A 26,754-nucleotide genomic window follows, 5' to 3' on the forward strand; every position below is an offset into this window, starting at 1 on the left:
AAAAAGCACTGTTTGAACACATTTTGATTATATTTCCAATTAATTCAATCCATCCCATGTCAAAGTAGCCAAAATAAGAAAACAGTTTAATACATATGCTTCATTCCATATATCAGTTCTTAAACAGAATCAACAACACAGTGTTTTGGCCTAGAGGGTGCTTAATTAGCCCCTTTTACAGGAAACTACATCCTAACCAAATTGTGCGTAATGAATTTATGACTAAAAACCTCGGTGGTATAGGTAGGGGTAGTCCCAAACCTATCCCAACAAGTGTGACTGCTTTGACCTCATTCCAGGTGCCTGTAGAAGCAGCATAAATGTCTTCGGTTTCTTTCAATCTTAAGGACTGTGAAGTACAATATAGGAACATTAGAGGCCTAAGAAAGAAATCATTGAATTATTTGAAAATCTTATTAATTTTCATTAAGATATTATCTTTCTTACAGAAAACTGGTTAAATGAATTTATTATAAATTCCCACTACTTTACTGTGCCAATCATGTGCATTATAGGCACCCTTTTTTCTTAATTTTAAAATAATTGAGTACCACATTAAAAGATCTTGGAATTATTTTATATTCCAAATGATTTTATCATGAACATGTAGATTATCTAACTTAAAGTTCCTGAAGAACACTAGCCCTTATTATATACATCACTAATATTATGCTGCAAATTCTGATTATATTTTATCTCTTTTCACAACACTTATTAGGTCATAACTTGAATATTGTTCACTAATATTTAATAATAATAATTCTTCTGACAATGATAAAAATGAACATATTCAGAATAAATGTATCAATCTTATTGTTCAGAAAACTTTTTTTCCTCCCAAATTACCTCCACTCTTAGACTGATGGGCCTACATTTACTTTCTCTTTATCACTAACTGTTATAGTTCCAAAATTCACTGTTTATATGTTTTGGATTATACCGTTAATAGAGTTCCCCAATTTTTGAGTGGTCAAACATCTACTTAATGTACACTTTACAGAAAGAAATATTATTTTTAATCTAATGAATAACTATAAAATATTAGATCCACTTGGAAACAATTAATTTGTTTTTCAGTTGCTCGTATAATTTATGTACGTGTAAATATTCCCAGAGTTAGTGTACTCTTGGTTGATATCACTTATCTTCCATGTATTATAACATTTATAAATCTATTTTATTCTCCATCAAATTTTGTAGATTTTGATTTTATGAATCTTTATGAGTTTGATTTAAGAATGTTCATGTGTGTCTCTGTCCATTGTAAGTTGTGTCCTTTGTGTAATGTATTTATATATATTGTCGCGGGTTGAAATTTTGCAGGGTTGTTGAAATCAAATTTAGGGACTTTACTGACGGGACTCTGGGCTGGCTGCTCTGTTCACTCGTCAGCGCAAGTGGCGTGACCATGTAATTGGGGCACGGGGCCGGCGCGGCGCGCTGCGCGCTTGCAGAATTTTGTTTGTTTGTTTGGCCGCGCGCTGGCGCAGCCACGGGCCGCAGTTACTGGGGCGCGCTGTCGTAACAAGCCGCGCGGTGTGGCCTGCACATCGGGGTAGAGGGGGGGTAGTCTTCCCAGATGTTCTAGTTAGTTGTTTAGTAAATTTGACTTCAATAACGAGCTTTTGTTATGCTAGGCGCGGCAGGGCGCGCGAATTTAAGCGCAAGTGAGTGGTGACTCGGGGCTCACTCAGGCGGAGGCTATGCGTCTCACCTGTGGTCACGAGTTGTTAGTTCGTTCGTGATGTAGGAATTCAGGCTCACTCAGGCGGAGGCTATGCGTCTCACCTGTGGTCACGAGTTGTTAGTTCGTTCGTGATGTAGGAATTCAGGCTCACTCAGGCGGAAGCTATGGCCGACGCCAGAGGCCACGAGTCGTTTAATTTAAGTTAGGTCATAATGTAGTCATCTTCAAGCTTTCGGGCGGAGGCAATGGCCTTCGTCACTAGTCGTTTAGTTATAATTTTTAAAATGTAATGTTCGTTCGGATTTTAAGGGCAGGAGAGGCCCCTACGTTAGTTTTAAGTAATCGATCAAGAAAGGCTTTTCGGAAAATGTGAGTATGGACTTATCTTTGTTTTAATTTTAAGTATTAATTATGATTTGAGGTATTCGGAAGGACTAGGGAAGTGTTTAGTGAAGTTCTCTCATTCTCTCTCTTGTAAGGTCGTTCAATCGTTAAGGAAGTAAAGAGATTATTGTTTTAAATTGTAATCCCGCTATTTAAATGTTCTTTAAAATGATGTTGAGTATTTGACTTTAAGAATAAAATAATTTTAATTAAGTATTATGTTATTTTGCAAAATCTCCTTAGTTCAGCTCTCACCAGACATCCTGTACGGGATGACGAACCTATGATCCTAGGTACAGTAAAGTATTTTATGAAGTTAAGACTAGTTGATGCCAAGCGAGTTGTTTCTATGTAAAGAGCTACGATTCTCGCCCCCCCCCTCTGAAGGTGGATCGTGACAGAAATGGCGGTGGCACCGGCTAGGTACACGTGACAGAAATGGTAGAGTTCGCCGGATAGGTTCTATTTCTGGAGAGAGAGAGAGGTAGATTTTTATGTTTATTATTAAGTTAGTTTCAGCTTCTGATAGCAGGTTATTAAGAGTTTACTTGAGGAGAGGATTACGGAATTTTAGTCTATAGTGGAGGAAGTCTTTGAGATTTTTTTTTTGACGTAACAGATGTTTATTTGAGGATACTTGTAAGGATAAAGTTTATAGTGATAAGTTGTTTTAAGTCGTTGAATTTATTGTAGATTTATATCGGGGATTATTACGTGAGGAGAATACGTTATAAGTTAAATGCTTATTAGAGATAATGCAAGTGGTTTAATTTAATTGAAGTTCATTTTAAGATTGTAGGTTAAGAGAATTATAATTTAAAATAAAGTTTTTTGTCGTAAATAGGAATTATTTTCAAGAGAAGTTTGTTTTGTTTTCGTGCGCGTAGGAGACGAGACGTACGAATTAAATCAGTCGAGGGAAGGATAAACGTTAGAAAGGAATTAAAGAGAAAACGAGAGTTTATGTAAAAGAGAGTTATAGAATTTATAGTGATGTTTTGTTTTAATTAGAAAAATGTTGAGAGTTGTTTCAGAACGACACGTCAGTGGACGTGGCAGAATGAACACGTGACGGGGAGGTGCTGAGACCTAGCGGAGAACGGAGGAACCGCAAGCGAGGGTTGGCGCACCTGATGGAATTCGGTGACGTCACGGGCTCATACGGAGACGTGGACAGGCCGTGACCTTGTTTTGATCAGCTGTACGGTAACTTAGCGATAAGAAAATAGACTATTGGTTAAATACATTTAAATTTAAGTGTGTTTTAGGAGAAGAGGAACTTTCAGTATGTAAGTAATTTAATTTAAGAAGTGTATGATGTATAGGCTAGAAGTGTTTCGTTGTAAGTTGTTTATGTTTTTGTTAGTTAAATTCTACCTCGGTTTTAAAAATATTTTTTTGGGATTTGTAAACATTATTAAGGAGGTACACTATAAAATCGATAAGCATTGAGAAAACTGGGAAGGCTAGATTTTGTGTGTAGAGGGAATTTACTCCAAAAGAACAGAGAGACAAAATTAATGTTTTCTTTAAGGCGAGGGACCCTAAGGTGAGGTGTTGTGTCCCTGGGAAGAAAGGGAATTGTAGCGCAGACCATAGGAGATGGGCTGACTACGGAATTAAGGGTCAGGAGAATCCTGAGAGTTGTGAGTAGTTTGGGGCAGGAGTTCCCCATGGTAGTACCGAAGTGGCTATCCTGTATGGGATAGGGTACCATTTCAATGAAGTTTGTTGGTGGGGTTAGAGCCCCCTGTGTAGTGGGCCTATAGCAGATAGGCACTACAGTGAATTTGGTTATTTTGTGAGGTAAATTCCCTGGAGGTTAAGTAAGATTGGATTCAGTTAGGAAGGAGGGAAATGAGAAACATTGCTGTAGAGAGTTAGTGTACTTGCCTAATGTGAAATTGAATTTTAATAAATTAATTAATGAGAAAGTTTTTTCTGGTCAAATAATAATGGAAGGGAATTAATTAATTTTTTTGAGTAAGGTGTTTTAAGTAATGAAATAAAATAATGTGAAGAAGTTTGAATAATTGGGGAGGAATTTCTTTAAGAGTGTAGATAATTGTTTTTGAATTTATTGAGATATTCAGCCAGTGGAGTTTGAGTATGAGAGATACAGTGAGATTTCAAGGAAATTGGTTGTTTATTAATTAGGACGAATGAGATTTTATGATTTAGAGTCAGTAAGCATAGTTAAATTTACGACATAATATTTGTTGACAGTTTACAGTTATTAAGGAGAAAACAGAGTAATCTATTTATTTTTATTTTAAGGGTTTGAAGATAAGATTATGAATTTTTTTTTTGAAAGTTTCTTGGGCATGTTTGAATAATTTTTATTTGGATTTTAAGAAATTACAGAGAAAATTTAATTGATTTACATTAGTTTGGAAGTATGGAGGTTTAGTGTTCGATTAGCCCTAACTTGATGGTCGGATCCCAAAAGAATGCCGTAAAACCGATAGCCAATTGAGAGGAATGCGGTAGGCGCTTGTGTAGAGAGGGGTTGTGGGAAAACTCCTTGGGACTGATGGCAGATCAGGGGCCCTAAATAGTGTGTGATGCTGTAAAACCAGTGCAGGGAAAGCCTGGTATGCTTAAATTTTTGGGCACAGGTTATGTAAACCTGGGGTTCCATGGGATTTAGTCATGTTAGCTGCTGTGAGACATTAAGATTTCCAGGCTCCATAGTAAATTCAATGTAAATTTTTGTTTTCTTAAAATAATAAATTTGTTTTTAATTTATTTGAGATATTTGATTTGGAACAGTGAATACAGACCCCGAGGAATAAGAGTTATGCTGTGAGAGGAGAAGGTGGTAGGCCTAAAGGGTACAGGCACCACAGAGGTTATTTGTATTGCATAATTTAAATATAAGGAAACTTGAGAATTTGAAATTTTGTTGTTGGTTTGTACACCCATAAGAAGAGTATAGGCAGAATTTTTATTGTTATGAGATGTCTAATTTAATTGAAAAGAAGAAAGTTTAAAGATGCAAGGTAACATTATTATTGTAATAATTGAAAGAGATTAAGAGGTAGAGAGAAATAGGCAGTTTTTGTTTGTAAGTACTAAAGTTTACATATAGAAATTTAGTAACTAAGAATGAATAATAAGTTAAGTCTAGTGTAAAAGTTTTTTTTTAAGTTTGTTAAGTTAAGAGTCACAAGTAAATTTTTTTTTTAGAGAGAATGTCTTTGATAGGAAGTATTAGAAACTTATGGGAAGTTTAGGGTAACATAAATAATGTAGGTAATGAATAATAAATAGATGGTAGGTCTTAAGTTAGGATTAACATTTGAAGCAGAATTTAATTAAGAAGAAGGAAAATAAATAGGCCTAATGAAAAGAACAAAAAAGGATTTTATGGTAAAGCATTTTTTTTAAGTAATAAACAATGAATAATAATGTTGTTTCAGGGTAATGTGTACTAATAATACAATTTTTTTTTTAGGACCAAAGAACAGGAATTATGTAATTTAAATTAACATGTATTTTTGAAACTGTTACAGATTCCTTAAGATGAGCTGAGCAGCAGTCCAGTTTACAAGATGACAAGAGTTCGAGAGACAAGATACAAGATCACTGAAACAAGAGCCAAGACTGAAGATTCAAGAGAAGAGAAAGCTGGCAGCCATGGACTTACAAGTGGAGATTAATAAGGTCATGTAAAGTTTTATTTTTTTATGGAAGACAGTAACTGGAGTTTTTTTTGTTATAAACATTATTTACAGAACTTTTTAGGTTATAGTAATGTAATGGAACTAGTGAGTTGTGGTAGCTGTCAAAAAGAACTAATACCTTAAGTTTAATTTTTAAAGTTAATTTTCTTAATTTACAGAGGGATTAGTAGTTTTTTTAAAACCTTATTTAGGTTGGAATTTAAATACAATAGCTTATTATAAATGTGTACGAACAGTTCAAGTTCACAGTACTGATAGGTAGGTCAGATGATCTTATTGATTTTGATGATTTGTTGTTTTGAGTTGATTTTTAAGTGTTGTGAATTAGACAATGAAATAGTTCTGAAAACTTAAATTATTTCAAGCTAAGAAATAGTAAAGTTAATTGTAACTCAAAGGACACCAGAATTTAATTTTTTTTTGAATTAGTAATGTTTGAAAATTTTATACTTTACAAGAAAGGTTATAAACAAACAGATCGGATGGAACAAGGATGCAGTAAATCACAATTTCATTTAGAATTATTGATTAGCTTTTGAGGTTATGAAGTAAAAGTAATTATAGTTTAAAAGTTTGAATAAAAAAAAATGTTTTTTTTTTATTTGTTTGAAATAGAAAGTTTAAAAGTTAATTAGTCATGATCTAGGTGGGTGATGGGGTGGGAATTGGCCACTCTTTTTCCCTATAACCTCCCTAACATGGACTTCTATTACAACTAACAGAAATAAAGAAGAAGAAAAATGAAGAATTATTAGTTAGAATGTTTCTTTCATGAAGATACCTGATGAACTTTTACTGTTTGGAAGAATAGAAGCAAGGTTAGTCAGATATTTTTACTCAGAAGAAGAAGAAGATAAAGCAGTTTTATGACTCGACAAGCCAGAGATTGGTGTTTCCCCTCTGCGCTTCTATTGACTACGTTGTTTACTCTCATGGGATAGCTGGTTCGGCACCATGGAGAGAGATTGGTGGGCATTGTGGTTGCCCCCAGAAGAAAAGAAGAGTAGAAGAGGTTATGGGTGGGTCATGTGAACTGACCTTCAACCCAGTTACTTCGTGGGGACTATTTGCTGTATAGAGAAGATCAAGACTCAAGAGTTAGGGAAAATCATTGGAGGTCATGTTTCCCTTCCTTAAGTTTTTCCTATCAAATTATTTGCCTGATTAGATTATGCTAAGGGTGGGATACTTTATGTTAGCAGTTGAATTAATTAATTTTATTTTTTTGTGTGTTTGCATCCTTGCCCATCGATTGCAGTTTAGTAGTTAGTTTTGTATTTGTCAGGCGTGATGGTAATGCCTGTTGATGATGTTTCAGAATTGTAATCTGTTCGTGATGAGGATGGCACAACTCCGAAGCAGATGTGGGGAGAAGTTGTGAGCTGCCCTGGAAGCCAGTCCAGTAGCTGTTGGAGTTGAGTGGTGTTTGCTGATGGCCAGCCCAGGGAGCTACTCTTCTCGACAACACTGACTTCGAGGAGTTGCACCAACCTTCACGAGATAAGAGTTTAATTAATTGAAACACTGTAAGGACACTTAATTTTTTTTGAAGAACGAAAGAAGTATGGTAATAAACGGAAACCGAAAAAAAAAAAAATAATAATAATTATCCAGAATTTGCACATTGTTTAACGAATACTGAGAAACTAAGAACAGTAATTTAATTTGTAAAGAGAGCTTCACTAACAGAACAATTTTTTTTAGAATTGAGAACTCGAGCCTCTGAAGGTTCCTGTGAGAACAAACCAGATAAAAGTTTTACATTTAATTTTATGAATACTTGTTGTTTTAAAATAAATCTTATGCAGAATCTAGATGTATGTTCAGACAGCAAGGAACTAAGAAAATTATTATTTTTGTGAAATGAGGAATTTATAGTTATGGTTTAATGGAAAAAGACAATTTGTAATTTTGAGGTAGCTCGATGGGGCTCGAGCTCTGTGAGGGGAGGGTTATGTCGCGGGTTGAAATTTTGCAGGGTTGTTGAAATCAAATTTAGGGACTTTACTGACGGGACTCTGGGCTGGCTGCTCTGTTCACTCGTCAGCGCAAGTGGCGTGACCATGTAATTGGGGCACGGGGCCGGCGCGGCGCGCTGCGCGCTTGCAGAATTTTGTTTGTTTGTTTGGCCGCGCGCTGGCGCAGCCACGGGCCGCAGTTACTGGGGCGCGCTGTCGTAACAAGCCGCGCGGTGTGGCCTGCACATCGGGGTAGAGGGGGGGTAGTCTTCCCAGATGTTCTAGTTAGTTGTTTAGTAAATTTGACTTCAATAACGAGCTTTTGTTATGCTAGGCGCGGCAGGGCGCGCGAATTTAAGCGCAAGTGAGTGGTGACTCGGGGCTCACTCAGGCGGAGGCTATGCGTCTCACCTGTGGTCACGAGTTGTTAGTTCGTTCGTGATGTAGGAATTCAGGCTCACTCAGGCGGAGGCTATGCGTCTCACCTGTGGTCACGAGTTGTTAGTTCGTTCGTGATGTAGGAATTCAGGCTCACTCAGGCGGAAGCTATGGCCGACGCCAGAGGCCACGAGTCGTTTAATTTAAGTTAGGTCATAATGTAGTCATCTTCAAGCTTTCGGGCGGAGGCAATGGCCTTCGTCACTAGTCGTTTAGTTATAATTTTTAAAATGTAATGTTCGTTCGGATTTTAAGGGCAGGAGAGGCCCCTACGTTAGTTTTAAGTAATCGATCAAGAAAGGCTTTTCGGAAAATGTGAGTATGGACTTATCTTTGTTTTAATTTTAAGTATTAATTATGATTTGAGGTATTCGGAAGGACTAGGGAAGTGTTTAGTGAAGTTCTCTCATTCTCTCTCTTGTAAGGTCGTTCAATCGTTAAGGAAGTAAAGAGATTATTGTTTTAAATTGTAATCCCGCTATTTAAATGTTCTTTAAAATGATGTTGAGTATTTGACTTTAAGAATAAAATAATTTTAATTAAGTATTATGTTATTTTGCAAAATCTCCTTAGTTCAGCTCTCACCAGACATCCTGTACGGGATGACGAACCTATGATCCTAGGTACAGTAAAGTATTTTATGAAGTTAAGACTAGTTGATGCCAAGCGAGTTGTTTCTATGTAAAGAGCTACGATTCTCGCCCCCCCCCTCTGAAGGTGGATCGTGACAATATATTTTTTACATTGTATTGTAACTGTCATGCACACCCTTGCAAATCTTCAAGGAGTGTTGGTGTGCATGTCACAATTGTAAATATGTAAATAAGTTATGTGAATCAATATTGTGCAAATATAAGAAATACAAGTGATACAGGTGTTCACTAAACCAGTGAAATATAACTGCAGATCATACACCTGCAAAATAATTTTTTAAAAAGTTCCTTTCGAACTGCTGATGCATAAAGTCTGACAATTTTCTTTCATATTCAATTTAGATTCCAAAAGGAAACATAAAGTATGCATACTGATGCAATTAGTAGTGATGTTGGAGTTGCAAGTCTTGGAATCTTACTCTCCTATAAAATTAGTCTTCACGGAGTTACAAGATTTGCTCATTGAGCTGACGTAATGCTATTTACTCTCCTTACTCCAAGGCAAACCTTACACTTCTCAGGCTCTTGGTGCCTGAATCACATCACTACTATGCATTATGTACGTTATGGATTAGATGAACGAGCAAGTGTGCGTGCCAGCAATGAAGTGTAACTCACGCTCACATGCACTCGCCATTTTTTCCACAGACACACCTCTCCTGCGACGCGTACCTGCAGCCTACGAAGACGGAGTGTACAAGCCTTCTGGACATAACCGACCGAAGCCTCTAGAACTCAGCCGACTCCTGGAAGGCCCCCTCAAGGCCACCCAATCAAAAACAGGGAAGACTGCACTCTTAGTATTTTTTGGTAAGCCTACAATATTAAAGCTGTCTAAATGTTTAGTAATATAGTGAAAGGTACTTTATCCGGCATTCTACGGTCCAGCACATTCTGTTATCCAAAACCAATCGAGCCACTCATGTTCAGATTTTACTGTGGGTGGATTCCAGCTTTTGACATTGGCTTCCAGGTCGTATTACTACGCTGCCGGCATTTTAAGTTCGTTCACAGTTCATTGTTACTGTCCGCTTTCATTTCACTACTGTGTTTCCTGTTTCCTCTTATATTTCTCAAATCACATTTCAAGTGTACATTTCGGTAACAATTTTTCTGACACTGGGGCTGAATCACAGTCGCAACATGATATCAGAGACTATTTATAGTGTCTATGCTGGTTTCCCCTTTTCCATTCATAAGCAGTAACTCGCAACCTTGGTTGCTCTGTCCCTTTAAACTCACAATGTTCCCTGCGTGTCTGGGCATATGGGGCTTTCATAAAACACCAATAAAACTTACAAAAAAAGACTACTGTACCACAAACAGAATGCCATAACAGCTACATTGAAACAAACTGAAACAAAACCCAAAACAACTCGACTTAGAAACCATTTTGATTAAAAATCGCAATATTTTAAATACAGAGAGTGATGGTTTGTATTACTCTTATTACTCAGAGTAGATTCAAAGTCCAATAGCCACAGATACGAGTATCTTGATATAGAATAAGTCTCTATGTAGTCTTTGAATTAGTCAATCTAGCCTTCTTCACACAAAACCATTTCTAGGCAATATGTCGGACTTTTAACAAATTATTAGTTTCTGTTCCATATCGAACGTACCATATTTATTGGATCACGGATGTCAATAAATGAAGATTATCAGCTAATAAAGCTGATGATAGTACTTAGTAACTACTTCAACTATTCTACTTTCAGTATGTTAAATTCCAAAACTTATCTTTTTTAATGAACAATTTTTCTTAGTACAAAAATATGCATAAAGAAAATTTTACTCTGTAGTAGTAAACCTGTGTTTGTATTTTTTGTGCAAATGATTTGATTTTCTGCAGAGTGGTCCGAGTGCTGACATTGCATGATGTTGCAGGGCAGCAAGTAGTGGAGGAGATCCTGGATGCCCAGAGAGCAGCGTGTCCCCCGGAGTACTTCAACATCCACATCCCAAAGGACCACGCCTACAGAAAGAGGCTCAACCACACAATGATGCCGGTGCTAAGGACGCGCTATGACGCACGCACTGGCTTCTCACCCAACAACCCTCGACAACAGGTCAAAACCAACCTTTCACAAATATGGCACATTCAAAGATTTAGTGTACATTTAATCATGTACATTACCACAACATAACACAGAAATATTTTCTGAAAAGATTAACTTTAAAGTTTAGTATTAGACAAGTCAGTTAGCATGTTAGTGTATAATTAAAAATTTGAGAAGCAAACTATGTTAATGTCTGCAATATCATATAGAGTTTTCATCTGCAGCAAATAATATTTTTTGGTAGGTAATACACTGGAGAGCCTATAAGTTTTTTTTTCTGTTATTTTTTGTAAAAATGCTTGTCCAGTAAAATTAGTAGGTAGTTCTTTGTGGTTTATTCTGTTTCTACATGTATTTGCTTTGTGTCTACATGTATCGCCAGGCTTCATTAACAGTTTTCTATCCAATACCCTGAAACAAGTCAATAAACAAACCAATTAGTTTTTATTCCTGTCGCAGCTGAATGAGATCACCCCTTGGCTGGATGGAGGTCTGGTGTACGGGACAACAAAAACATGGTCAGACCAACTCCGGACCTACAAGAACGGAACCATAGACCCTAACGGATTGTTAGCGTCATCGGAAGACGGCCTATTTCCTGAGTACAACACAGTGGGACTGCCAATGGCCAATCCCCCACCACCTGCTCATCATCACAAGATTGTTGAACGCCACCAACTAGATCCAGTCCACAGGTTTTTCAGTAAGTTCTATATCAACAATCACAACTGTCTGGAAGCAAAATCTTTTCATTTCAGTGAGTTCAGTAGCGGACATGAGTTCCTTTAGCGGCCATGAGTTCTTATTAGCGGCCATGAGTTCCTCTGTAGTGGCCGTGAGTTCCTCAATTAGGGCAGTAAGTTCCTCAGTAAGGGCCGTGAGATCCTCAGTAAGGGCCGTGAGTTCCTAGCTGTCGGATGTGTTTCACGTGTGCTCTGCAATTCATATGTTACTATATTGTAATTGTGTAGTGTAAATAATTAATTCATCGTTACATAATCAGCCTGATTTTCTGGGGTTTTTGTCACCCCTTAATAATGCTTTTACTCTTGAGCTTGAGCTAGTGAGAGACATTCACCCGATCATGTTTAGGTCGCAGTAAAAAAAAGTCTTCAAAACCGATGAAAACCATGATCAGTCCTTACGTGAAGTTTTCAAACCTGAATTATCAAGCATGGAAGAATTAATCAGCTTTGTGAAATTACTTTGTGAAAAAGTCAATGGTTTAAAGAATGAAAATCAAGTTTTAAAAGTTTGCTCATTGACTCTAGAGCAGAAGCCTATGAAATCAAACAAGAATTATCCCAGATCAAGCAAAACCTGAACACCAAGAGAAACTACGAAAAACCTTTTAGTCAAACAGTGAAAAAATCCTCAAACAGTAAGTTATCAAGTCATGATGAAGTCCGAGAGCATCCAGCAACAGCAACATGACTTGTGACATACTTTTGATGCAGCATGAACCGCATGTTGTAATGAATAACAACACCACCACCACCACCAAATACCAACCTGATGACCAAGCAGGCTGTACCATTGTGCATTATAAGCACAAGTCCCGCGCCAACGGCAACGCTGATACCACACTTGACCAAATTCGGAAAAAAAAACCAATGAAAGTTGGTATTCGTAACACATCTTCTCTTAAAACCATATCTAAACCTGAAGTAGCTTTGCTTCTGGGTTGGAGTTGTGTCCAAGGTGAATATATATTTTATTGATACATTCGCCTTGGACGTAGCTACAACCCATAAGCCAAGCTACACCAGACAATGGCCGCGAAAGCCTGCAATCTTCCTATCTAAACCTATCAGAAGTCAAAAGCTTTGTTTGTCAAATGTTTGAACCCTTTATGTTGGAACAGGAAATCGTTGATTATCTTTTGAATTAACTAAACCTATCACAAGTCAAAGTGACAAAAATGAGAACAATACATAATACCTATGCATCATTCCATGTCTCGGTCCCTAAAGATGACTTCAGCCGTATTAACAACATAGTTATCTGGCTGTCTATTAGCCCCTTCTATGGGAAGCTTCATCCTGAGCAAATTACCAAAAACGAATCCACCCTTACAGATACAGCCAATGACATTTCATCTTGTACCCCCAAGGCCAGTGCGTCTGCATCTTCTTCTAACCAGAGGCCAGGAGGAGCAACATTACTATAATCCAGTGCAGTCTAGCGTTAAAGATTTGATTATCTCATATCAACATGTCAAAGAACTTCAAACCAAAACAAATGAATTTTATAAAAATCTTATTATTTCCCAATACTATGTCATTTGTCTTACTGAAACGTAGTTGAATGAATAGTGTAAACTCTCATTGTTTCACCGATCAGTATATGATATTTAGAAATGACAGGAATCCACAACTAACTAACAAAGAGATGGTGATGCATTAATAGCTATTAACAAAAATAAATTCATATCAGCTAAATTTAATTCCTCTGAAGATGAAGCCGTGTAGATAAGAAACTTCATCCTCCCAATTTTTAATTCGTGGAAATATTTACTTGCCACCTGATACTGCTAACAATGCTTACTGTGAATACTTTGAGGCCTTACAAGATAAACTTAACCTGTTCTGATGACTTATTGATACTTGGAGACTTTAACGTTCCTGGTGTTGACTGTGTGAAAAACTCATCTGATAAACATTGTTCATCCTCACATTAAAATAAAGGCTCAACATTTACTTAATTTTACAACTAGCCTAAGGCTAATATCTTGCAATAATAACCAACCATCCAAGAATCTTCTAGATCTTTTTTAACTTCTCTAATATTTTTTCCATGTTCTGTAACTTTTGCAAACAATGTGTTGATCAAAGAAGACCTGTACCATCATGCTTTAAACATTATTATTTCAACTGACAATTTCTTGCACAAGAATAATTCATATACTGAGTTTCATAATTAAAAAAGATACTTATCTCAATCTCTAAAATTCAATTAATAATCATTATTGGACTGACTTTTATAACTCTTCTACGTAAATTATCTTGCTGAGCAACTACATAGTTATGCAAGTGAAAAAAATTAACATTTATATACCAACTTCAAGAAAAAAAGGCCGCTAAATATCTGCTATGGTTTTCAAATCAGTTAATTTATGCTCTAAAATGAGGGGAGGGAGGGGGGAACATTTTTTTAAAATTATGTTAAAGATCCAAAAACATGTTTTACTATTCTCTATTTTCTCATTATCAAAAACAAGTGAAAGTTATAATCAAACATGATCAAATTCAATGCACTCGGATGATCAATAGCAACATCAAGCAGAACCTTAAACAATTTTTGAGATATGTTAAAATCATGGAAGATAGTTATTATGAACAACACTCTCTTAAAGTAAATGGTGCTGTATGTAACATGTTAACGCATGTTTTTTCTCAATTATTTTCTATTATTTATGTTCCTGCCAGTACTAAACCCCAGGTGACTGTCTCATGACCTATGCCTTGGAACTATCCCTATAACATTCATATATGAAAGCCTTGTACTCTGGGGTATAAAGGCCCTTAAAACTTTCAAATCAACTGGTCCAGATGGTATACCCAATATTATTCTCAAGGGTTGCTCTCAATTACTAGCACCAAATCACTATTACAACATATATTTAACGGTAGTTTGAAATCGAAAGCGTATCCTAGCAACTGGGAAACTGCCAAGGTTATTCCAATTTATAAATCTGGAAGAAAATTTGATGTTGCTAATTATCGACCAATATCCTTACTTAATGGTTTTTCTAAGGTGTTTGAAAAAAATTATATTCAAAATTCTTAATTTTCAAATTAATAATAATTAATAAACTATTTAATAATCAGCACAGTTTCAGATCTGGTATGTCTTCTTCAACTAATTTAATTACCTTTCTTAATCCTATCTACAATATAGTAACAAATAGGCTGATGCTTGCTATTTTCACCTAGCAAAAGCTTTTGATACTGTACACCAGTCTCTACTACTTATTAAATTGTAGAGCATCAGTCTATGTAATAGTTATAATAATTGGTTCTCCAACTATATCAATAATATAAATTTTTTTGTACTAATTAAAAAATAATTACTCATTATTTAATGCCTGTTATGGTGTTCCCCAGGGAGGTACACTGTCACCCCTGCTTTTTAATATTTTCATCAACAATATAATAATGGTCCTTAATCACTCAACAGGCTCACTATTTGTATATGGTCTAAACATTTATAGGAAAACTAGATAATGCCCGGCATGCGTTGCAATGCCTCAATCAATTTTTTAATTTATTAATAATGTAATTTTTTTAACATATACTAAGCATCTCTCTTTATCTCTCTAGCGGACCCGACAGAAATTGTCCTGCCCAAATGTACTTTTTGTGAGATATGGATATGGCGGTAAGTATTTCTACGCTGGACATTTTGTATTTTCTCATTATTCATACCCCTCCTCTTGGGCATGCCACTGCCGTTACCAAAAACCTTTCCCATGGTTACGCAGAAGGCAACAACAATGCAAAAGCCCGTTGCCATGGAGGCTAATTATCAACAATGCTTAGTTTTTTTGCTTTTAAAGCGTGTTTTTTTAGTTTTTTCTTAACTCAGAATCAAGATAAAATATCCAATTGTGAATCTAAACCATCCTTGAATCCCCGTGAACTCACACAAAACATTTCATCAAAATCGGTCCAGCCGTCTAGGAGTTCAGTGAAAACAGGGTGAAGGGGACCTTTTTCGAAATCAGACGTAGTTAGTAATTGTATTCTTAATTTGAATGTCAAGTGTGCAAAATAATTTGTATCACTTTCAGATCCCGACAGACGTTGTTCTGCCAGTGAATAGTTTTTTACCTGTATATATCGAAAAATTGGTGGGCTGTATGTAATCTAGACTTTATAAAGCACTATAGAAAAAACCTGAAAAATAAGAGATTAGTAATATTGAAATGATTCCATTATCTAGCTAATGCTCAGCATGCATTGCAATGCCTCATTCAGTTTTGTTTTGTAATATGTTTAAAGTAGTTACACATATACAAATCATTCATCCATATCTCTAAATATATATTTATCTCTATTTACACACACACACACACACACATATATATATATATATATATATATATATATGTATATGTATCTCTCTATCTCTATTTATCTCTTTATATCTACATAAATATATCCCACAATATCTCTTCTATACATAAATCTCTATATAACGCTATACATCTATATAACTCTTTATCTAACCCATTTCATTCTCTATACCTCGCTCTATCTCAACTTATCTCTCTGTCTCTCTCAATTTCACTCTGTATATATATCACTCTATCTCTGTCTCTCTTTTATATTTAAATAAATTGTCTCATGCGTGCGCACTTAGACAACAAAAACAGACGAAGTGCCGCTATATAATATGAAATGAACACATTTTTTTAAACTATTCGTGCTCCAACTATTGCAAAATAGTTACACCGTCTCAGAAACCTTCACGGGCATCCGCATAACAACTCACCAAAATGTAATCTCAATCGGATAAATGGTATAGGAACGCATACGGCACAAACAAACGAAAATTAAAGACATGACAAACGCATCGAACGAAGGTGCGTTTAAAATTCAAGGCAACTCTTAATATTGACGAAGTTAAGAACCAAACTGTTATTAGCACCTTTATTTTGCTAGCCGCTGCGAGCTCCACTAAGCGGGCTGGTCTCACCAAGGAGAAAAATATTAATTTGCAAGACCTTACTATGTGTATGATCGTGTGGCAGACATAGAGAAATGACACTCACTCACTATTTGTATATCTATGACCTATGATTTTTTCTGTTATAAAATGAAATGTTCACTTTTTCACTCCCTGCAAGAAATATATATACATCCAATTGTGAATCTAAACCATCCTCGAATCTCCGTGAACTCACACAAAAAATTTCATCAAAATCGGTCCAGCCATCTAGGAGGAGTTCAGTGACATACACACACACACACACACAAGAAATATATATATATAAAGATTACCACTCTAAATGACTGCTTGTTATTACAAAATGACATTAATTCCATTAATCAATGGTGTAAAAATAATCTGGTTAAACTTAATAATATAAAAACAAAGATAATAACAATTTCCAGGAAATATCTCCCTATTAAATTTGATAACAATTTAGAAAATAACTTAACTCTAAAACATATTTCATCAAAGATCTTGGTATTTACTTAGATTCTAAATTATTTTTTCACAAACATGTTGACCATATGTATTCATCTTCACGTAAAATTCTTGCCTTAATTAAATATGTATATTACTTTTTTTATGAATAATTCTGTTTCCATTCTTTCTCTCTCTTTACTTTGCTCTGACTAGATCAAAATTTGATTATGGCTCCATAGTCTGGAACAATATTTCACTGACTGATAGCAATAAACTTGAATTCAAAATAAAATTATTTATCTAATCAACTCAAAAAATATTACTGTAACTCCTTTGATTTCCCTCTCTGATCAAAGAAATTACCTAGATGCTTTGTTTGTAAATAATTGTGACTGTAAAATAAAATGTCAATATATGATCGAAAATACAGGATTGAGAATGCCTCTATTCAATAGTTGTCTGAAATCTACCCTATGCATAGTGCCTAAGGCATATCATCTCTAAAATTGTGTTATTCTTGTGTTTAGTTTTTTTTTTATATGTATAACTGTTTTGCCAGGAACTGGTCACTGCTTCTGTGTGACTACTTACCTCCCATATGTAGGCCTTTTGCGGTGATGCCTACCTGCTGGGGTTCCCACTCCAGGTAGTTGCTTGGCTGCTATTAGTACCAACGTAGGGTGGGTATCCACGCACATGCAATGACCACTCATGTATTATGTTATGTTATTTTATGTTATGTCTGTATAGTTATATATGTCATGTATGTAATTTTTTGTGTTGTCACTGTTTGTGTTAGTGTTAAATAAATAAACATACTACCTAATTTTTATTGCTGCATCTCTCTCAATGTTTTTTATAAATTACTTTCAGTAATTTGTAAATCACATTATAATAAATCACAATATTTCAGAATACATTTCAAATGGGCACTTTAAAATTGCCTTTAAATTATTTAGTAACTTGTAAAACATATAAATTTATTACATGTAAAAATATTAACCCAGACACTTTCAACCACTGAGAAAAAAATTACTATCTAAGGACAGTTATATTATAGAAATATTGATTTTTAAGAAACACAAAGTAAACATTTTTTAGTTTGTTCACTCTTGTCATGAAACATTTTTCAAATGGAATTACTACACCTGTAAATTCAAATTATTATTTCTTACATTGCTAAAAACTAAAAAAAATGCTCCCAAAACTCTTTCAAACAAATCACCATTCAAATAATTTATCAGCTAGTATGCAATGCATGAAAATGTAATCATGGCCAAAGATAGTTATTTCTACTGAAACATTCAATTTTGCAAATAATTGACTTCAGAATGGATGCCATTAATATTAAAATCTGGAGTTGTGCTTCAAAAATAACATCAGTCTGAGCACACAACATATAATTTTACCCAAGGGTATTTACTCCCTGTGACTTAAAGCGCTAAGGCATCACGATCCTGTGGTCACGAGGCCGGACTGGTGACGGGTCAAACCCCTATCTGCAACTGGTATTGACTTGTGAGCACAATACGTACGTCTGATCGGGTTTTACATTGCACTGTTATGCATGGAGGTTTAAATCAACTAGACTGCCAAGATCATACTGAGCTCTGAACTACTTGGGTAACAATCCATGACTTGTAACTGAGCCAAGTGAGCGAGATGTGTTAACGACCACTGCCATCCAGGACAATTCCTGAGCAATGAGTTGATACCCAAATAGGTTCAGAGTTTACTCAAATATAGAGGATCCAGTAATCACATGACATCCAGTGCACAACAGTAAACAATGTTCATCCCCTTACATCTCTCCCTCTCTGCCACTAAGTATCCCATGCCCGATACGTAACCTGTAGCATGCAGATCCACTAGGAAGTGCAGCATTGCGTACATCCTACCATCAAACAGTTTAAAGCTGACCTATGTGAAACAATTGGTTGAATCACCAACCATGATTTTTGCAAAGGGAATTTGGGTTCAAGTTGCATGAATAAATATGGCATTAAATTGTTATTTTAGGTTTATTTAGTTAGTAAACTGTAAAACAATAAATAGGATACTTGCACATAACATTTTATTTATAAGAAATACATAATGAATAACATAACTCATATTTTTGAAAACAAAAATTTGCATTGCTGTTTAAGTTTATAAGTTTCCATGTAGCAAGCAAGATTTTTTTCAACTGTGAATGTTACAAACACATTAATGTCAATCTAAATACCTTTTTACAGCTGTATCGATTATTTTTAAGTGGTTCAATCAAGTTTGAAATTTTCTTTTCAGAACTGGGAAACCCAAGAGGCAACGAAAATGCATTTTTGTTGTCATTTGGAGTCCTGTGGTTCCGGTGGCACAACCACATTGCTCGACAATTGAAGGTGCTCCACCCAGGTTGGGGTGGTGAAAAAATATACAATGAGGCACGTAAATGGGTGATAGCAACTCACCAACACATTGTTGTGAACGACTGGCTACCAAAACTACTGGGTGAAAAGTTATCAGGCTACACAGGTGAGTATCTGAGATGTTACTTTGAATAAAATAATAGAACATCCCACAAATTTCTATAAAATTACTTCTTGTTACAGTAGTCTTAAAAACAGAATTAGCATGGCAAGTAGGTGCATCTGGTTTAACATAACATGATCAAGGACAAACAGCTAGTTGCACTCCTTGCAGTTCACAGCTTTCAACGGATAAGACCAGCTGAACATCATTCAAAGCTATGCTGGAGTCGCGTTGGTGTAGAGTCAGTGTGTATTAGCTGCTGAGCCTGCGGGAGAGTTGAGTGTGGCATAAGGGATTCACTTTATCAGGTTAAGACCTGCCAATAGGGCCTGGACCTGACCACACAGCCCACAAGAACAACCTTTGTAAGTTAAAAAAAAATGTACAAAAATATTAATTTCGGCATAAATAAAAAATTCTTGATTGATTATTTTAGCCTTAGAACTGGATCATTTTGGATTGGTAGCAATTAACTAAGGTTTCAAGTGTAATATTTTATGTTGTTAACATTACAATGAGACCTTATGAGTGCCTGCCACATAACAGCTTTCTCCAATATGGTTTATACTTCAGTGATAACAACTGAAAGCAACTAATGTATAGCAAAAGATTGGTCAATGAATGTCCCATAACTCTACTCCCTGTCAAAAGCAAATAAAACCAATCTAACAAGCAAAAAAAAAAAAATTCTCTTATCAGCTAACTTCTAAGAAATGCATTTAATTTGATTATGGAAATGCACTGTCATAAAAATATTGTTTTGCATATAGTATATTTAATGCATGTTACAGGTTATAATCCGGCAATTGATCCACAAATTGATCAGTTTTTCCAGGCAGCGGCATTCAGATTTGGGCACACACTAGTGACACGTGGTAAGTAATTAAGTACCTATGTTTTATAATTACAAAATGATGTCCAATTCAGAGAACAATATAATCCTGAAAAAATGTTTAGAACAATAAAAAATGTTAAGTATGGATGCATTTGTAGGTGTCTACCTGAGGGATTACGGTCGCAATGGATGCAGGTCAACAGTCCCTCATGGCTGGAACGGTACAGCTGTAAGAACTTGCAACATTTTTTGGAGACCACAGGTAGGCTGCAGAGTTTGAATTTTTACATTCACAAAATCCAAAAAGAAATACTGCTTTTATTTTCTCTTCAAACTAAATACATTTGGTGTAAAAAAAAACAAAAGTAATAAAAATATCATTAATAAAATTATGTGTTTTACACTTGTTTCAATTTCTTTTGTTTAAAACCAAACATTAAGAGATTTTCCTGATTATTACGCGCATGTACATAACATACTTCTAAAATGTCGGAAGAAGGTATTAAAGTTTTAGCCTGGTTTTCAATTAACCTGATTACATTGGCATGCATTTTAACAAGTTACCTTGAAAGACGACAATCTAGTAAACACATTCACATTTGTGGGCTGCATCAAAAGTCACTGATATATAAAGAAACATATCTGGGTTTTTTTTTACTCTCTTCTTGATGAAATTTTGCACACTTGACCTTCAAAACAGGAAGGTCATGAGATTGTAAAAAAATCACTTGCATCCCATTTTCCCACCCATTAAAGTAAAATTTTGATACTTCTTGATAAAATTTTGCACAATTGACTACATCTCTGGATGCTCCAGACAGACAAATGAAAAACACTGTGTACCCTCAAGTTTACAATAAAGAGTTCTAAATATATAAAAAAAGAAGGTTTGTTTGACTGATTGCAACTACAGTTTTATTTAAGCGTGATAAAATTTTTCACAACTGACCTTAGACCAAAATAACAGGAAAATCACTTTCAACCTGAGATTTATAAAATACTACCCCACGCCCCTAAATAAAGCCTCTTCACTCTGAGAAAGCTGGGGCAACACCGAGTACTTCAGCTAGTTCACTATAAAACTTGCTGTCTAAAACATCAACATTTGTAAACAAATGGAAACAAAACACTAACATTCATGTTAGAATTTCAGCTATACTATGTATGTAAACATGGACTGTACATAATTTCTGTAAATCACTCATATTTAGTTGTCCTGTCACCACTCACCACCTCTGGCTAGCTCAAATTAGGTGATGAGTGGGACATACATGTTAGAAGGTCACAAAGAAAGAAGAAATTTATAAACAATGTTCGATGTATTGCTTGTTTGATTTATTTATGTTAAAATCAAACCATATTCCGTATAACAGAGCACACAAAAAAAATTTAAACTGTACCGCCAGAAAGGAGAAAAAACACATAGATTCTTACTACGACTACATTATATTGCCCCGATCAGTTTCGGGCAGCGACGGCTGAACAAAACACTTTGTCGCCTCGCTGTGAGCTTAGCCTACGACTACGGTCAAAAATTTCTAATTTATTTAAATGTCAGAAGAGAAAAAAAAGGAAGGTTGTTTGGCGTCGCTCGGTCCGTAGCCGCTAAGTTGTAGTTCAATATAACATTGCTAAATGATGCGAGCCATCGCCCAACCACGACCTCTCGGCACGGTGCTCAGACAATGACTGATTTTACAGCCTTCCTTCCCTTTGTGCGGGCAGTGTTCTGGGCTCGCTGACGTAATTTTCAGCCAATCACGGCGCATGGTAACAGAGGCTTCCACGAAATGCTTACTTCTGTTCCCACGACGCAGCGATTTTGTATCTTTCTCGCACTCCCGTGACCGTGACTCACATGCCTAGCGTGTGAAACAAAGCCTCGGTCGTGGATAAAACGAAGGAGAATCACATCAGCATGCCTTCCCACACAAATGCCAGCAAAAGAAATTACTTCAAAAATAAACTTATGAATTTTAAAATTATAAACAATGAACCTGGTGAAATACTTTACGTCTAACTTCGAAAAAAAAAAATTACATCATTTAAAAACCTAACCTAAAATTTGACAAAAAAAATTTATAATAAAAGATTATTACTAATTGTATGAGGAAGGCTGTAATATGGGTTGTTACAGTCCGTATTAATGTTATGATATTTCCACACTGAAAGAGAAATGTACGAACTCTACAACCAACAGGGATTTTTGGGCAGCCATACTTAGATTTACGTATGCAACCACCCCTCTAAGTAACACTTTCGATTGGCACAATTTTGAATTAACTACGCCAATAAATTATGACATGATTTTAAGTAGCACAGTCACAAATTCGAAGTAGAGGTGTTTTCTTTTACGTGAATTCTTATTTCCATGCATGGACAATAGCACTTGTGCAGCATTAAATACAATGTAACAATTAAAAATTATAACCTGATGAACCAACAAACAATTTTTTGCTTCATCCTTAATACCGTGTTTTCTCGTATAATCGTCGCACATTTTATTCTAAATCAAGTTTGAAAAGTAGGGGTGCGACGATTCTGCGGAAAAAAATTTATTTTGTTAGGTAAAGTTATTTATAAAAACAAAACCAGTTCATGGAAAGCACGCTAGTTTAAAAAAAGGTGGAGTATACAATTCAATAGCACGCCAAACAATCTATATTAATAATTCTTTAAACAAAAACCTTTCTTCAACTTTAAATAGAATAAACAAAACTCTAACGCGAACGCAAGCCACTTGAATCGGACGTGAACTAACGTGTCGTAGTACACACATGCCACGAAAGAATGTGGGCTATCAAATGTAGTTAACTCGACACCTGACAGAGCGCGCGTTGCATCCAATCAGCGAGATATCGATATTCGACTACGTGCGCGTGCTCTATACAGGAAGCAACATAACCAAACATGAATGATGCGCTGGCTACATTTTTATAAGCGGTACGCCGCGGTAACGCAGACAATCAGATAAAGGAAATACCGTTTGAAAACGTCTTTAAAAGAAAATTTACACGTCAGACAACTTTGTTATTTCCGTTAATATAATAAATTAGTGGTCACGACCGAAATTAAATTTTAGATTATACCAACACCGCGGCGACGCAGACGATCATATAAAGGAAATAACGTTTAAAAACGTCTTTATAAGAAAATTTACACGTCAAAAAACTTCGTATTTTTCTATTCATTTATGAAGTAAGTGGTAATGACCGAATAAATATTAGATTTCTACTTAAAAATACATCGTTTTATACGGAAAAGATACCTACACAAAGCGCTTGGCATCTACTAGCGGGACCAAAAACATCATGCGACGTTTACGCGAGAAGTTTTTTTATCCCAATTTTGACAGCCTAAAATATGGTTGCGACGATTATGCGCGTGCGACCATTATGCGATAAAACACGGTAGCTATTTGTTTCCTTCATTGCATATTTATCTTTGACAACACCCGTGTGTTCAGCTAACCTTTATTTTACGCCATCCCGCAATTCAGCAGCATAGAAGATTTCAGGGCTAGTTTACCTTACGCCACTAGAATGAGCTAGTGTGAAATCATGGCAGAAATGCACTTCGTAAATAACAGATTCTGGAATTACATTAAAAGGTTAAATAATCTATCTAATAATAGAAAATGTTAGCTTGATTTTTGTTTGAATCTTATTAGAACTGAAATATATCCCCTATATTAATAACAATATTATTTTGTAACTCAGAAATGTTGTTAGCACATATGCCCAAGCCCTATTATGCAAACAATGTGTGAGGTATGTGAATTTTTTAAATTTAATTTTAGGGTGTTTAATCTTAAAATGTTATTCAACATTTATTTAAATGTACATCAAATGTATTCAAACACATATTTGTACCATAAATTAATTTTAAAAGGAGCAGTGACTTGATTAAAATGGTGGTCAGCAGGCACACTTACATGACTGGAAAAAAAAATATTTTGATTAACATATCCTCTTATGAAAAAAACATATTTGATTAGCGCTGTTTTGATTAACGCTCTGTTTTCCTGAAACAAATTAGAACATTACTTTAAGGGGCAAATGTATTGAATTCATTGAACTGTTTATACTAATTACTTTTTTTACTGCAAGGATTTCCCAATTTAGTTTTTTTTGTCATGAACAAATACAATTCACTGAACTTTGAAAACTAAAGTTATGGCACCTTGCCAAAAAATAAAAAATAAAATAAAAAAAATAGGTAACTGTACTTGGTCTGCGACACTCCCCAACAAAATCAATGCCACTGCGTGTCGAAAGACACTCAAATACTACCAGCAATATTCTCCAATATTATCAAAGCATCACAATTGCATGAAGAAGTGAGGGTCAATTGTTCAAACCCCACGCCAGAAATGATTCACGTTAATTTATGAGTATCTACATACTTAACATATATAGAAAAAGACGTGTATATGTAAAAACACAATATTCCAAAATGCTATAATATAAACTGAAAGCAAAGTAACTCATTTAAACAATATTATTCAGTGGATATCAATAAGTAACAGAACTTTTTTATAATTATTTTCACATAAAGGAATCAATTAATTCAGAGCAGCAAATTCTCTTGAATTAAGTTAAATAAATATTATATTTTTAATATAGTATATGTAAAACTTATTCAAAATAAATAAATGTGTGCTATTAAACATAATCAATCAGTGATGGTTTTTCTCTTAGGATGCTATCCAGGCAAAGTACAACAATGATAGCGAAGAGTTTATGGACATAGACAGGTTGCTGATGGGAATGGCATTTCAATTATCTGAAAAAGAGGATCATAAGATAGTTGAAGACTTGCGAGGTGAGTAATTTCCTTGAACTTGAATATGCAATATTCACAAAAAAAATTATAGAATGAATAATTTAATTGCCAATGGAATCATATGTAAACATGCTTCCTGTAAACAAAAGGTTCTGCCATGATCCAAAAAAGTGAGTCAGCCTAGCATGATATTTAATAATCTGATCTCTTCTGTAACCCAGTGTTATGCCACACATAGCAACGAGAACAAACAACCCTCAATCTTTTAGTCACTCATGACTAATCAGAATCTTTACATGTGTCCAGGTTGTCTTTATAAACAAGTACAAATCTCAACTGTGTAAATCATAAAACACAGGTGCTGTCAAATTAAGATTTGACTGAACATAACTTCCTCATGTGCCATGTTGATTTATTCATTTTCTCATCATTACTAGTAGTTAAGGGCTATGTCTGTAAATTTGACAATGTACCTCTCTTGCATTAGTTGTAATGACACAAATATTTTTAAGAGATATTCCACTAAGTGTAATATAGTGGATGTAAAAAAGGGCGCAAGTGATAATACAAACACTTGCAAACCTATTTACACCTATCATGTTACACTAAGTAATATCTGTTGGAAATATGACAGAACAATACATGCAAGAGCGGTATAGTGGTGAATATATAGAAATAGTCTTAACTATTAGTAATAAAGAAAAAATTGAAAAAAAAAAAATCACAGTGGTGTGTGAGACCCCACCTTAAAGAAGCACTATATTCTTAAACAATGGATGTCAATGATACAGCTACTATTACAGAGATATTTCATGGTGGTGGTTAACAGTCTATATCAAAGTTTCATTAAGCAATTGTTCAGCATGCAGTGAAAATTATTAATCATGTCAGGAGATTGGATGGATGCATACATAGAATAATTACATTAAATTTCAATAATAACTCTATGATTGATAAAAAATATTTTTTAAGAAAGCTAACAAACTACAATGTATAAAGCAAACACACAAGCCAGATGGGTTTTACGAATAAGTTAAAGAGAAGGTGAAGCACAATCATAAGTTTTGTGAGACAATATTAACATAAGTAATTTGCACACGAAGCATTCATCAGTTCCTGTTAGTTATTATAACAATTAAATGCTACTTTATGTCTCTATGGTTAGCAATATCAAATATTGATATCTGAATTTTAAATATTATTTCAAATGAAGTTGGAATCATTGAAATCAGGAGCGTACGCAGAATTTAATTTCGGCCCAGGGGAGGAGGGATATAATCACTTTAAAGGCTGATTGCTTTTAAATTATTTCCTTTTGTTGGTGGCCAAACATCGCTGAATCACCTCTCGTCTATAGTATGCTCGTCAGTCTCTACTTGAGTTTTCAGTTCAAAATGCCTGGTGCCCAATTAATTTCTAAAGTTAAAACTTAAGACAAAAATAAAACAACTCAAGAACTTTTCAGCACCAGTCCAAACACAGAATGTTATGTTTTCTATTTTACAGAATGAAATGTATTCCTCACAACATATAAACTAAGATGCCGGTAAAATTTTCAAGGAAAAAATCTGGCTCCAAATTTTTTACAAACTATAACATGTTATAGCAATTGTTGTGTA

General features: G+C 35.1%; 2 protein-coding genes and 1 long non-coding RNA gene across 7 annotated transcripts in view; 2 read left to right on the forward strand and 1 right to left on the reverse strand.

Annotated features, from left to right (window-relative positions):
• The window catches only part of LOC134543307 (dual oxidase-like), a 129,572-nt gene that overhangs the window by 17,971 nt on the left and 84,847 nt on the right, over positions 1 to 26,754 (forward strand). For all 3 annotated transcript variants that reach the window (XM_063388239.1, XM_063388256.1, XM_063388248.1), the window contains exons 4-10: positions 9,455 to 9,616; positions 10,694 to 10,875; positions 11,326 to 11,569; positions 19,291 to 19,518; positions 20,307 to 20,390; positions 20,509 to 20,612; positions 25,051 to 25,174. In XM_063388239.1, coding sequence (XP_063244309.1) covers positions 9,455 to 9,616; positions 10,694 to 10,875; positions 11,326 to 11,569; positions 19,291 to 19,518; positions 20,307 to 20,390; positions 20,509 to 20,612; positions 25,051 to 25,174 — 1,128 coding nt within the window. The remainder of the gene's footprint in view (positions 1 to 9,454; positions 9,617 to 10,693; positions 10,876 to 11,325; positions 11,570 to 19,290; positions 19,519 to 20,306; positions 20,391 to 20,508; positions 20,613 to 25,050; positions 25,175 to 26,754) is intronic.
• The window catches only part of LOC134543321 (GPI mannosyltransferase 2), a 151,181-nt gene that overhangs the window by 16,098 nt on the left and 108,329 nt on the right, over positions 1 to 26,754 (reverse strand). The gene's annotated exons all lie outside the window — the stretch shown is intronic.
• LOC134543355 (uncharacterized) lies at positions 2,887 to 7,354 on the forward strand. Its single transcript, XR_010076924.1, has 2 exons — positions 2,887 to 3,360; positions 5,587 to 7,354. It is a non-coding gene; the product is annotated as an uncharacterized LOC134543355 (long non-coding RNA).

This window comes from Bacillus rossius, chromosome 1, assembly GCF_032445375.1.
Source record: "Bacillus rossius redtenbacheri isolate Brsri chromosome 1, Brsri_v3, whole genome shotgun sequence".
In the NCBI taxonomy this organism is placed as follows: Eukaryota; Metazoa; Arthropoda; class Insecta; order Phasmatodea; family Bacillidae; genus Bacillus; species Bacillus rossius.